General features: G+C 44.4%; 1 protein-coding gene across 1 annotated transcript in view; it reads left to right on the top strand.

Annotated features, from left to right (window-relative positions):
* The window catches only part of LOC134649430 (tubulin-specific chaperone D), a 37,898-nt gene that overhangs the window by 6,797 nt on the left and 18,033 nt on the right, over positions 1-13,068 (top strand). The window contains exons 6-13 of the mRNA XM_063504175.1: positions 1,844-2,051; positions 3,529-3,761; positions 5,172-5,318; positions 7,115-7,237; positions 8,663-8,801; positions 9,500-9,682; positions 11,069-11,305; positions 11,621-11,896. Of these exons, the coding sequence (XP_063360245.1) occupies positions 1,844-2,051; positions 3,529-3,761; positions 5,172-5,318; positions 7,115-7,237; positions 8,663-8,801; positions 9,500-9,682; positions 11,069-11,305; positions 11,621-11,896 (1,546 nt within the window). The remainder of the gene's footprint in view (positions 1-1,843; positions 2,052-3,528; positions 3,762-5,171; positions 5,319-7,114; positions 7,238-8,662; positions 8,802-9,499; positions 9,683-11,068; positions 11,306-11,620; positions 11,897-13,068) is intronic.

The raw sequence follows: 13,068 nt of genomic DNA, 5'->3' as shown, positions 1-13,068 counted from the left end.
TGAACTTGGGTGCTGCGGCGGCGGCGGCGGGCGACACCGAACCACTGCCCGTACCTCAGGATGACGATGAGGACATCCCGCAGGAGGTACTGTAGAATAAATACTGTATTGTATTGTAAATAGGGTTGACATTCCTACGGCCACGAGTAGCAGCGTGGCGTTACACCCGCGGGTCGCGGTCGCTCGTCGTGACCTTGGGTGCTGCGGCGGCGGCGGCGGGCGACACCGAACCACTGCCCGTACCTCAGGATGACGATGAGGACATCCCACAGGAGGTATTGTAGAATAAATGCTGTATTGTATTGTAAATAGGGTTGACATTCCTACGGCCACGAGTAGCAGCGTGGCGTTACACCCGCGGGTCGCGGTCGCTCGTCGTGACCTTGGGTGCTGCGGCGGCGGCGGCGGGCGACACCGAACCACTGCCCGTACCTCAGGATGACGATGAGGACATCCCGCAGGAGGTACTGTAGAATAAATACTGTATTGTATTGTAAATAGGGTTGACATTCCTACGGCCACGAGTAGCGGCGTGGCGTTACACCCGCGGGTCGCGGTCGCTCGTCGTGACCTTGGGTGCTGCGGCGGCGGCGGCGGGCGACACCGAACCACTGCCCGTACCTCAGGATGACGATGAGGACATCCCGCAGGAGGTATTGTAGAATAAATGCTGTATTGTATTGTAAATAGGGTTGACTTTCCTTCACTCGCCGTGACCTTGTACCGCCTCGTGTGCTTGTGTACTCGTACTTATGTCGTGCAGTGTTATCTGGGTCAATCAACTATTGTTGTTATTCTGTCCCATCAGCGAGGAGACAATAGTAGCATAGATTGTTAGAAGAACTGCTGTACCATGTTCTTCTGACATGCTCAGTAGATGTCCCATTATGGAAACGTCTTATAACTACCATAAAATGCAAGTTTGCTTCATTTAAATACGAAAAACCTAGAAGTTTAAGAGTGACTCATGAGACCGTAACCATAGCAACGTGTGACAAGAAAAAGTTGATTAACCCATCTGTATTACACACAACTGAATAAGCGACTGAACGCCAAACAAAAATCTTTGAAATATTCAGCCGTTTTATGCCAACAGCTAGCGTGCTGATAATACATCCATCTTCATACTTTTACTTTATCCATACATCATACTTTTATTCTAAGATTTGATAATTCATTATATAGCGGTAAGAGCGTGCGACTTGCAATCCGGAGGTCGCGGGTTCGAACCCCGGCTCGTACCAATGAGTTTTCCGGAACTTATGTACGAAATATCATTTGATATTTACCGGTCGCTTTTCGGTGAAGGAAAACATCGTGAGGAAACCGGACTAATCCCAATACGGGAGTTTACCCTCTGTGTTGGAAGGTCAGATGGCAGTCGCTTTCGTAAAAACTAGTGCCCACGCCAATTACTGGGATTAGTTGCCAAGCGGACCCCAGGCTCCCATGAGCCGTGGCAAAATAATAATAATAAAAGACGTTTATTCAAAGAGTTTGAACATAGGTACATAATAAAAGTACACAATAATGCTTACAAACTGAAAGGGAAGGTGGCTCAGCTAATGTCTGTGCCAAAAGACTACGGGGCACAGCGGCCCTAAAGACTTCCAGCAACGGACGCTGTTATTCTGCCACCGCCGTATTTATATCTATGTATTTAAAATGCCGGGATAATCTTCGCAGTGATGAAGTCTCTATTTAATTATTCCTCTTGGCTTTGCAACTTTAAAATTGTATTGTGATATGGGTGTACAACTGTACGTGTTGCCTGAAATAAAACTTTATTTATTTATTTATTTAATTTATAACGCGAGGAAGATGATGATAATTCATTCCACAGGTAGAAGACATGGTGGAACTGCTCCTCAACTCGCTTCGCGACGATGACACGGTGGTCCGTTGGTCGGCCGCGAAAGGCATCGGCCGCATCGGCGCGCGGCTGCCCGCGCCCGCCGCCGCCGACGTGTGCGAGTGCGTACTCGCGCTGTTCACGCACAACGAGCGCGAGACCGCGTGGCATGGCGGTTGTATGGCGCTAGCTGAACTAGGTACAAACAGCAACACACAACCTCGTGCCGCCCACCGTACAAAATTATAGCCAAGGAAGTTAGAATCTTATTGTATTTTCAATTGGGTTGAATTTCATTTGTTCGAAATTTTTACGAGAAATGAAATGCTACCTATTTTGTTTTTACCTATAATACAGGTTGACATTCCATAAAATCTGAGTGTACATCCTAATGTACATTGGGCGGCACGAGGTTAAACTGTCTATCGGTCGACCTTACGTATTTTGTAATAAGGGTTACGAACTGTCAGTTAACAGTGTGGGCGATGGTACGTGGCTGATCAATCTAGTGATCCCATCTATGATAATTATACGTGTCAAATTATTTGCGAGAACGTGTCGGAAAACAGAAAAACAGCAGCTGCCATTTCGGACTTTTCACTTTTTCAGTACGTATTTTATATAAAAAAAAACCGCTTGCAATAGGGTATTTGACTGTATTTAAAATTAATTATTTTACACCATGCACGAAATAAAGCATCGGAAGATTAATAGAATAACGTAGACAGCAGTTATTTTTAGAGACGATTTCTATTTTAAAACCCGTATTAAACTATAAAGAGTAGGTAGTTTGATCGTGACGTCGCATGCTAGTGTTTCATATAAATTCCATAGTAGCAAAATCGTTTTGACATTTCGTAAAAAGAACCTGATTTGACTAGTAGTCAAATACCCTATTCTGTACATTACCACAGAATAAATAATAGTACAGAAGACTCGCTCTCTAACAAAACGCGTCTGCTACGATCAGCACAGATATGGCCGCTAGGTGGCGACAGCGCCACGCGCGGCTTATCGCTTTCCCCAAAATTGGGGCCGAACGGATGTACTTTTAGCTACCTGTAGCAAAGCGACGAAATCGCGAAATTATTTCAGACAATTAATAGTCCATATTTTTAATTAAAATTAAATTTAATTAAATTAAATTATTTAAAAATTAAATTAAAATTAAATTAAAATTAAATTAAAATTAAATTAAAATTAAATTAAAATTAAATTAAAATTAAATTAAAATTAAATTAAAATTAAAATTAAATTAAAATTAAATTAAAATTAAATTAAAATTAAATTAAATTAAAATTAAATTAAAATTAAATTTAAATTAAATTAAAATTAAATTAAAATTAAAATTAAATTAAAATTAAATTAAAATTAAATTAAAATTAAATTAAAATTAAATTAAAATTAAATTAAAATTAAATTAAATTAAAATTAAATTAAAATTAAATTAAAATTAAATTAAAATTAAATTAAAATTAAATTAAAATTAAATTAAAATTAAATTAAAATTAAATTAAATTAAAATAAATAGAATTAAATAGAATTAAAATTAAATTTAACTTACAATTAAACAATCATAAATAGCATTAAATTAAAATAAATTTACAATTTCACATTACTTACTTCATAAAAACTCCACGCCCTCTGTGCAAAACCGGTTCCTATCTTGTTCCCAGCCCGTCGCGGTCTCCTGTCACCCGTGCAACTAGGCGCGGCGATAACCGCCATCGCGTCCGCGCTCCGGCGCGACGAGCCGCACGCGGCGGGCGGCCGCGGCGGCCGCGCGGCGCGAGACGCGGCCTGCCACGCCGCCTGGGCCGTGGCCAGGGCGTATGACGCGAGCCAACTCGCACCACATGCTACATTGCTGGCTAATGCGCTTATAGCCACGGCGTGCTTCGATCGAGAGGTCAGTGCGATTCAAGAATAAATAATAGTTATTTTCTCCTCAGCAGCTCGAACAAGGGTACTTTGGTACTTAAAAACAGTGAGCAAAATCGCATTTTGCTCACTGAGTGAGACAAAATGAGCAAAATGCGATTTTGCTCACTGTATTTAAGTAGCAAAGTACCCTTGTTCGAGCTGCTACGACGAGCCGCACGCGGCGGGCGGCCGCGGCGGCCGCGCGGCGCGCGACGCGGCCTGCCACGCCGCGTGGGCCGTGGCCAGGGCGTATGACGCGAGCCAACTCGCACCACATGCCACGGTGCTGGCTAATGCGCTTATAGCCACGGCGTGCTTCGATCGAGAGGTCAGTGCGATTCAAGAATAAATAATAGTTATTTTCACCTCAGCAGCTCGAACAAGGGTACTTTGGTACTTAAAAACAGTGAGCAAAATCGCATTTTGCTCACTGAGTGAGACGAAATGAGCAAAATGCGATTTTGCTCACTGTTTTTAAGTAGCAAAGTACCCTTGTTCGAGCTGCTACGACGAGCCGCACGCGGCGGGCGGCCGCGGCGGCCGCGCGGCGCGCGACGCGGCCTGCCACGCCGCGTGGGCCGTGGCCAGGGCGTATGACGCGAGCCAACTCGCACCACATGCTACATTGTTGGCTAATGCGCTTATAGCCACGGCGTGCTTCGATCGAGAGGTCAGTGCGATTCAAGAATAAATAATAGTTATTTTCACCTCAGCAGCTCGAACAAGGGTACTTTGGTACTTAAAAACATTGAGCAAAATCGCATTTTGCTCACTGAGTGAGACAAAATGAGCAAAATGCGATTTTGCTCACTGTTTTTAAGTACCAAAGTACCCTTGTTCGAGCTGCTGAGGTGAAAATAACTATTGTACAACAAGAGATCAAAGTTTGATATTTCTTCGAGTGCTTATTTTGCTTACTCGCTACGCTCGTGAATCTAGTATAGAATCTTTCGCTTGTACGGGACTCAAAAGCGCACGAGATGTAAATAACTTTGATCTCGTGTAGTTCACAAAAATTTTCACCTCAGCAGTGAGAACATATTAGAGAACCCGAAAAATGTATTCCTTCTTCATCACTTACCTATTCACTCATGTTTTCTTAAGATATACTAACAATTAAGTTTTCACCTCAGCAGCTCGAACAAGGGTACTTTGCTACTTAGACTGAGGTAGTCTATCTCGCGGGTGAGATACTGTCGCGCCAATCACATGCTATGCCTACAGTAACTACTATGGTGTCCGCCCTCCACCGCGAGGGCCCGTGGCACATCTTGCCACGCCCCGTAGCCTGTGGCAAGAGCATATGATGACCCAAGCTAGCAAGCAAAAACACTATAAGATAAGACTATAAGTGATCGATAGAAGAAACTAATAAATTTTGGTCATATTTCCTTAGATAAACTGCCGCCGCGCGGCCTCAGCGGCCTACCAAGAGAACGTCGGCCGGCACGGCATGTTCCCGCACGGCATCGCCGTCCTCACTACAGCTGACTTCCTATCTGTCGGCGTCCGGACCAACACTTACTTAGTGGTGGCGCCACAGGTAATACCATACTATTATTGATGTAATACCGTAGATAAACTACCAAGAGAACGTCAGCCGGCACGGCATGTTCCCGCACGGCATCGCCGTCCTCACTACAGCTGACTTCCTATCTGTCGGCGTCCGGACCAACACTTACTTAGTGGTGGCGCCGCAGGTAATACCACACTATTATTGATGCAATACCGTAGATAAACTACCAAGAGAACGTCGGCCGGCACGGCATGTTCCCGCATGGCATCGCCGTCCTCACTACAGCTGACTTCCTATCTGTCGGCGTCCGGACCAACACTTACTTAGTGGTGGCGCCGCAGGTAATACCACACTATTATTGATGTAATACCGTAGATAAACTACCAAGAGAACGTCGGCCGGCACGGCATGTTCCCGCACGGCATCGCCGTCCTCACTACAGCTGACTTCCTATCTGTCGGCGTCCGGACCAACACTTACTTAGTGGTTGCGCCGCAGGTAATACCACACTATTATTGATGTAATACCGTAGATAAACTACCAAGAGAACGTCGGCCGGCACGGCATGTTCCCGCACGGCATCGCCGTCCTCACTACAGCTGACTTCCTATCTGTCGGCGTCCGGACCAACACGTACTTAGTGGTGGCGCCACAGGTAATACCACACTATTGTTGATGTAATACCGTAGATAAACTGCCAAGAGAACGACGGCCGGCACGGCATGTTCCCGCACGGCATCGCCGTCCTCACTACAGCTGACTTCCTATCTGTCGGCGTCCGGACCAACACTTACTTAGTGGTTGCGCCGCAGGTAATAATATTAAATATATAATATGTCTGTGTCTCATGGAAGTTTTGTTATTAAATTTAAAAAAATTTAAAACCCTCGCGACTATAAGATAAACATGGCTAATAACACTCGGGATAAAATTATCTATGACACAAAAAAAACTAAACGAAAATCGGTTCATCCGTTTGGGAGCTACGATACCACAGACAGATACACAGACAGACACATTAAACTCTTTGCGTCGGGGGTTAAAAACAGGTAATAATGTTTCACACTATTATTGTTGTAATCCCGTCCGTAGATACGCTACCAACAAAACGTCGGTGGTGGTTACTTATGATGGTATCTTCTCAGTATTTGTATACATAAACGAATAGGCTACATGACTAATTTTTTTTATGGTATCAATCGATCGGGTTTGTTTTTAGGATCAAATGTCTATATGGGACCCATTGCATTAAAGTAACACAAAAGTCATAAATTGTAGTCAAAGGCCGACAGTCGCACTTCACTCGCGAAACGCCCTATACAAAACGGCCAGGCCGCGTAGCCAACGTGCTAATCACTAACGCTCTGTAGCGATCGAAACGCAACTGTCACTGTCGCACTAATATGGAAGAGTGATAGAGAGACACAAAGCGTTTCGCTTTCGAAGCAATAGCGATTGTAACCTTGGCTAGACCGGCTGAGGCCGTGACGTCATCGTCCATCTTGTAGTATGGACAAAAAAAGAAAATTGCGTTTTTGTCGGTGAAATATTGCGTTTATGTATATAGTTGCTATACAATATTTTTTTGGATGAAATGTAAGGAATCGAATGGTACCCTTACTTTTATCGTTTTTGGAAGTTAAAAAAAACTTAAATTTTGAAACTTTCAGGTCCTGTATTTTTGTAATTTTTCAATATTTTATTTTAATATCCACATTATTGTGATAAATTGCTCGTTTGCTATCTATTTTACTAGATTTTGTTATAGAATTCAACATGTGTCATCATCCCTATTGTAATAGTAGATTTTTTGACTTCGACAGGTCGCTCGCTTTGAAGAATACACGCGGCCGTTGGTCGACCACCTCGTTGAGCTCAAGGTGGAGCATTGGGACTGCGCGGTCAGAGAACTGGCCGCTAAAGCACTCAACCGGCTTACTGATAAGGTACGATACGTTGCCAGTGCCATTCTGGGGCCCGTTTCTCAAAAGCTTGTAACTTGTAATACAAGCGGATGTCACTTTTTGACAGCTTTTGTTAGAAAGGGACTTCCACTTGTATTACAAGTTACAAGCTTTTGAGAAACGGGCCCCTGTAATAGGGAATATTACGCGAAAGTCTGCGTAGGGGGCGCCACTCCCAAAACAAGTAAACAATCTAAGGGTCTACCTTTGTTATCTAACCTCTATCACTCTTGCATATTCGAGCAATAAAGAGGTAGATAACCGAGTTTCGATTTCGCGTTTCCCGGTAGGCCCTTTGTAAACAAACCGCCTTGATGAATCAATGTCTTTGAAAACTTGTCAAAAAACAGTTTAAGGTGCAGTATGTATAAGTTACTCTATGGTATACTTAGACACTAGTGCTGCACTCTGGCGGCAAAACATCGCAGTAATACTCCCTATAAGCGAAGCGCGAAGGCATGTTTGTGGTATTTCTTGTATCTGCAAAAAAAAACCTTGCATAGAAATCTGAAAATTACATATTTCCAAGAAATTCTAAAATTGTTTTCTTTATTTCGTATCATAGGTGCAAACACCAACACTCCTTACTGTACATCGGTGGACCTTATTACAAAAGGCGTAAGGTTCACAATAGGTGTGGGCGATGGATTTATAAGTACATATAAGTATAAGACATGCCAGACATTTTAGCAACTTCTATGAAACTATTTTTTTGTGGAGGTTTCTACGCATTCGGATATTGGCCGGTTGTAAATGTGACAGAAATGAAAATTCGTTTTTAGAATTCAATGACGGGCGGCATGCTGTCTACGTGATTCATTTAGTTTTATGAGTTCGCTAGGTTAAGTAGGATTAAGTTTTGTAGCCGGTTTCTGTTTATAATTCTGTATGATTTTGCTGTTTAATTAAATTCTTCTGGAATAAAATGTCCGAAGTAAGTTTTTTCCTATTTGATAACGAGCGCATGGCATTATGTGACAGAAAAATAAACTTTACGTGAATTTTCATGCAAACACGAAATGTGCGCTGGTATAATAATATCGCGTTTTACAAATTGTGGCACGGAACACAATAAACTAAGGATTTCAAGGTTTACCTCTCAAACTTTTTTCTGCTTCGAAATCGAAGTTTTTGTATGAACGAAGAAACGCTAAGTTTTGTTCTTTAATCGTGCGGTTTTTAAACTAAAACTTCTTGGTTGCGCAGCGAATCAGCGATGTTTATTTTCCCCTTTGTTTATTCGTTATCTATATATAAATGCACGTGTCCTGACTGACTGATTCATCAACGCAGAGCCGAAACTACAAAAGCTAGAAAGTTGAAATTTGCATACTAAGTTGCACTTATAAAGTGTACAAGAGATAATATTTCATATATGTATATTATATTTGTAATTATCTTTCTTAGATTCCGGAGTATGTCGCGACGGTCGTGTTACCCCAACTGGTGAAGAAAACTGAATCCATCGACTTGAACGTGCGCCATGGAGCTATTCTTGCTATCGGTGAAGCTTACCATGCTCTGTCGCAAGCACAGCTGGCTAATGGTGAGTTATACCTTGCTTTCAGCTTATCATATTACCAGTGAAATCTTGTTGGCAGATCTATAATGGATTTTTTGTCAGCAACAAGATTCCATTACAGTGAAAAATGAATAAACCAGTTTTATTAAATGTTTTTACTGATTCTATTGTACAGTCAGCAGTAATAGTTGATAAGCGGGCGAGGTGTTCAAAATGACCTCGACGCGATTTTATAGTTAAGCTAATAAGAGCGCGTCAAGGTAATTTTGAACACCTCGCCCGCTTAGCAACTTCTGCTGCTGACTGTAGTATCTAGTTAATTTTGAAACTAGAGTTTTGTTTTTCTGACACAGAAGTTATTGATATAATGATATTTCAAAACTTACTTTTCACAAAGATGCAGTGATTCTATAAAATGTGTAAACTGTAAGACAAATTCGTACTGCACGGCTCCGTGCATTATAATGGTAATTCTGAATGTCAAAAGTTGACGTTTGACAATCCAATGACCACGAAACCTGGCGTCGTATATAGCCTATCTATCGGCTGTCAGACTTGGGGGACTTGGAGACTTAGGGTCGGTTGCACCAAACCGTTCGCTAAATTTTATTATATGAGAATTTTCATAGTTCTCTGCCGGGTGATGTTGATCAGTCTGTCAAATGGTGCAACAGCGAGCAGCAATAAGAGCTACAAAATTGACAAGTTTTCCTCCCTTTCAGGTAACTCCGCCTCCACCCTGATTTCATCGGAAGTGGACGAGGACATACGAGACTTGGTAGCCAAGCTGCGTTTGAAGCAACAGTTCCGAGGGTTGGGAGGCGAGCTGATGCGGCAGGCATGCTGCCACTGCATCGGGCAGTTGGCGTTAGCTGCCGCTCCTTACCATGGCCATGAGACTATTGGTGAGTTTGAAGCAACAGTTCCGAGGGTTGGGAGGCGTGCTGCCACTGCATCGGGCAGTTGGCGTTAGCTGCCGCTCCTTACCATGGCCATGAGACTATTGGTGAGTTTGAAGCAACAGTTCCGAGGGTTGGGAGGCGTGCTGCCACTGCATCGGGCAGTTGGCGTTAGCTGCCGCTCCTTACCATGGACACGAGACTATTGGTGAGTTTGAAGCTACAGTTCCGAGGGTTGGGAGGCGAGCTGATGCGGCAGGCTTGCTGCCACTGCATCGGGCAGTTGGCGTTAGCTGCCGCTCCTTACCATGGACACGAGACTATTGGTGAGTTTGAAGCAACAGTTCCGAGGATTGGGAGGCGAGCTGATGCGGCAGGCGTGCTGCCACTGCATCGGGCAGTTGGCGTTAGCTGCCGCTCCTTACCACGGACACGAGACTTGGTGAGTTTGAAGCAACAGTTCCGAGGGTTGGGAAGCGAGCTGATGCGGCAGGCGTGCTGCCACTGCATCGGGCAGTTGGCGTTAGCTGCCGCTCCTTACCACGGACACGAGACTATTGGTGAGTTTGAAGCTACAGTTCCGAGGGTTGGTAGGCGAGCTGATGCGGCAGGCGTGCTGCCACTGCATCGGGCAGTTGGCGTTAGCTGCCGCTCCTTACCATGGATACGAGACTATTGGTGAGTTTGAAGCTACAGTTCCGAGGGTTGGGAGGCGAGCTGATGCGGCAGGCGTGCTGCCACTGCATCGGGCAGTTGGCGTTAGCTGCCGCTCCTTACCATGGCCATGAGACTATTGGTGAGTTTGGAATGGTTGACCCAACGAACTATAATAACTACAGAAGTCTAGAGTTTAAAAATAAATACTTGTGCAGCGCGCAGCATTATAATGCCGCGAAAGAGGTTTGACATGCAAAATTTTGTTTTAGAAAGTATAAAATTTATTGACTATTCATCACTTTTTTAACACCAGGCAATTTTGGTTAGCACTGCTTTAAACTTTCACGATTTTTACACATTAAATTATTCGTTCGAAAAACTCGCGTAGCTAGAAGATTTTGATGTCAACTTTAGCCAGTCTTCTCCGAGACCATGGGGACAACGCCGTCCTCGAAACGTCGGAAGTAAACATAAAACTTAATTGTACGCGATCAAGTCCCGTTATATATTTTAACAATTGTGTTTAGTTTTGTAACTTTACAAAGTACATGCTACAATAAGACCGTGTATTAAGTACAGTCAGCAGCAGAAGTTGCTAAGCGGGCCACCTGGAACACTTGTTCAAAATGATCTTGACGCGAATGTTAAGATAATAAGAGCGTGTCAAGGTAATTTTGAACACCGCGCCCGTTTAGCAACTTCTGCTGCTGACTGTACATTCACTTATTGTTTCAGACGAATGGCTGAACCTAATCGAAGAGTGCCTCGCCCACGAAGTGCAAACCATCCGAGAGAAGGCCATCTCCGCGTTTCCGCTCGTATTCGACCAGTACCTGCGCGACGACAACACGGTGTATGGTGACATGACCGCCAAGCAGAAGCGAGTCATGTTGATGGAGCGGTATTGTAAGCAGCTGGCCAATACTGGCGTTAGTGGGCTCGTGCTGCGGATGGGTTATGCGAGGGCTCTTGGTAAGTCAGAATCATCTATTAATAGATTTGAGAATTATGTAAAGCGTAAACTTATTTCTAAGTGAGTGGACGCTCGAGTTGGGCGTGCAGCGGCGCGGGGCGTGCGGCGTGCATGTTAAACAAATGCAAGCGTATAGGAGCGGCCTTAGTACACGCTGCTCAAATCACTTGTGATCCCGACGCCACGCTGCACGCCCCGCTGAACGCTCCGCTTCGAGCGTCCACTCAGGCCTTACACTAAGAGGAATGGGTACGACTGGTTCTCCATACAAACGTAGTCACCAAATTAACTTGCTATTGTATGTTTTTTTACAGGAACTCTTCCTAAATTCGTCCTCTCTGAATACCTGCCCTACGTCATCCAATCTTTAATAGACTGCACCAAAGTGACCGAGACCACACAGAAGTGGGCCGAGGCGCGGCGCGACGCAGTCGTCGGACTCACTGCAGTGTGCCAGACCATGGGCATTGTGGGTGGTGTAGAGAAATATGTGCCGATCGTTATAGAGGCGCTGTTGCACTGTCTGTCGGAGTATACTATCGATATGAGGGGTGATATTGGAGCGTGGGTCCGGGAAGCTAGCATGACTGGTAAGTTTTTTTCTAGTTTCTTACCCTCGACACAGTAGTGGGACTCTGTGGGACTTACCGAAGTGTGCCAGACCATGGGAATAGTAGATGGTGTAGAGAAATATGTGCCGATCGTTATAGACGCGCTGTTGCACTGTCTGTCGGAGTATACTATCGATATGAGGGGTGATATTGGAGCGTGGGTCCGGGAAGCTAGCATGACTGGTAAGTTTTTTCTAGTTTCTTACCCTCGACACAGTAGTGGGACTTACCGAAGTGTGCCAGACCATGGGCATTGTGGATGGTGTGGAGAAATATTTGACTATTATTATAGAGGCGCTGTTGCACTGTCTGTCGGAGTATACTATCGATGTGAGGGGTGATATTGGAGCGTGGGTCCGGGAAGCTAGCATGACTGGTAAGTTTTTTCTAGTTTCTTACCCTCGACACAGTAGTGGGACTTACCGAAGTGTGCCAGACCATGGGATAGTGGAAGGTGTAAAGAAATATGTGCCGATCGTTATAGAGGCGCTGTTGCACTGTCTGTCGGAGTATACTATCGATATGAGGGGTGATATTGGAGTGTGGGTCCGGGAATCTAGCATGACTGGTAAGTTTTTTCTAGTTTCTTACCCTCGACACAGTAGTGGGACTCTGTGGGACTTACCGAAGTGTGCCAGACCATGGGAATAGTAGATGGTGTAGAGAAATATGTGCCGATCGTTATAGAGGCGCTGTTGCACTGTCTGTCGGAGTATACTATCGATATGAGGGGTGATATTGGAGCTTAGGTCCGGGAAGCTAGCATGACTGGTAAGTTTTTTCTAGTTTCTTGCCCTCGACACAGTAGTGGGACTTACCGAAGTGTGCCATACCATAGGATAGCGGATGGTGTAAAGAAATATGTGCCGATCGTTATAGAGGCGCTGTTGCACTGTCTGTCGGAGTATACTATCGATATGAGGGGTGATATTGGAGTGTGGGTCCGGGAAGCTAGCATGACTGGTAAGTTTTTTCTAGTTTCTTACCCTCGACACAGTAGTGGGACTCTGTGGGACTTACCGAAGTGTGCCAGACCATGGGAATAGTAGATGGTGTAGAGAAATATGTGCCGATCGTTATAGAGGCGCTGTTGCACTGTCTGTCGGAGTATACTATCGATATGAGGGGTGATATTGGAGCTTGGGTCCGGG

The sequence above is a fragment of the Cydia amplana genome, chromosome 7, assembly GCF_948474715.1.
Source record: "Cydia amplana chromosome 7, ilCydAmpl1.1, whole genome shotgun sequence".
Taxonomy (NCBI): Eukaryota; Metazoa; Arthropoda; class Insecta; order Lepidoptera; family Tortricidae; genus Cydia; species Cydia amplana.
The sequence above is the reverse complement of the archived record's forward strand: the minus strand, read 5'-3'. Positions and strand labels throughout refer to the sequence as shown.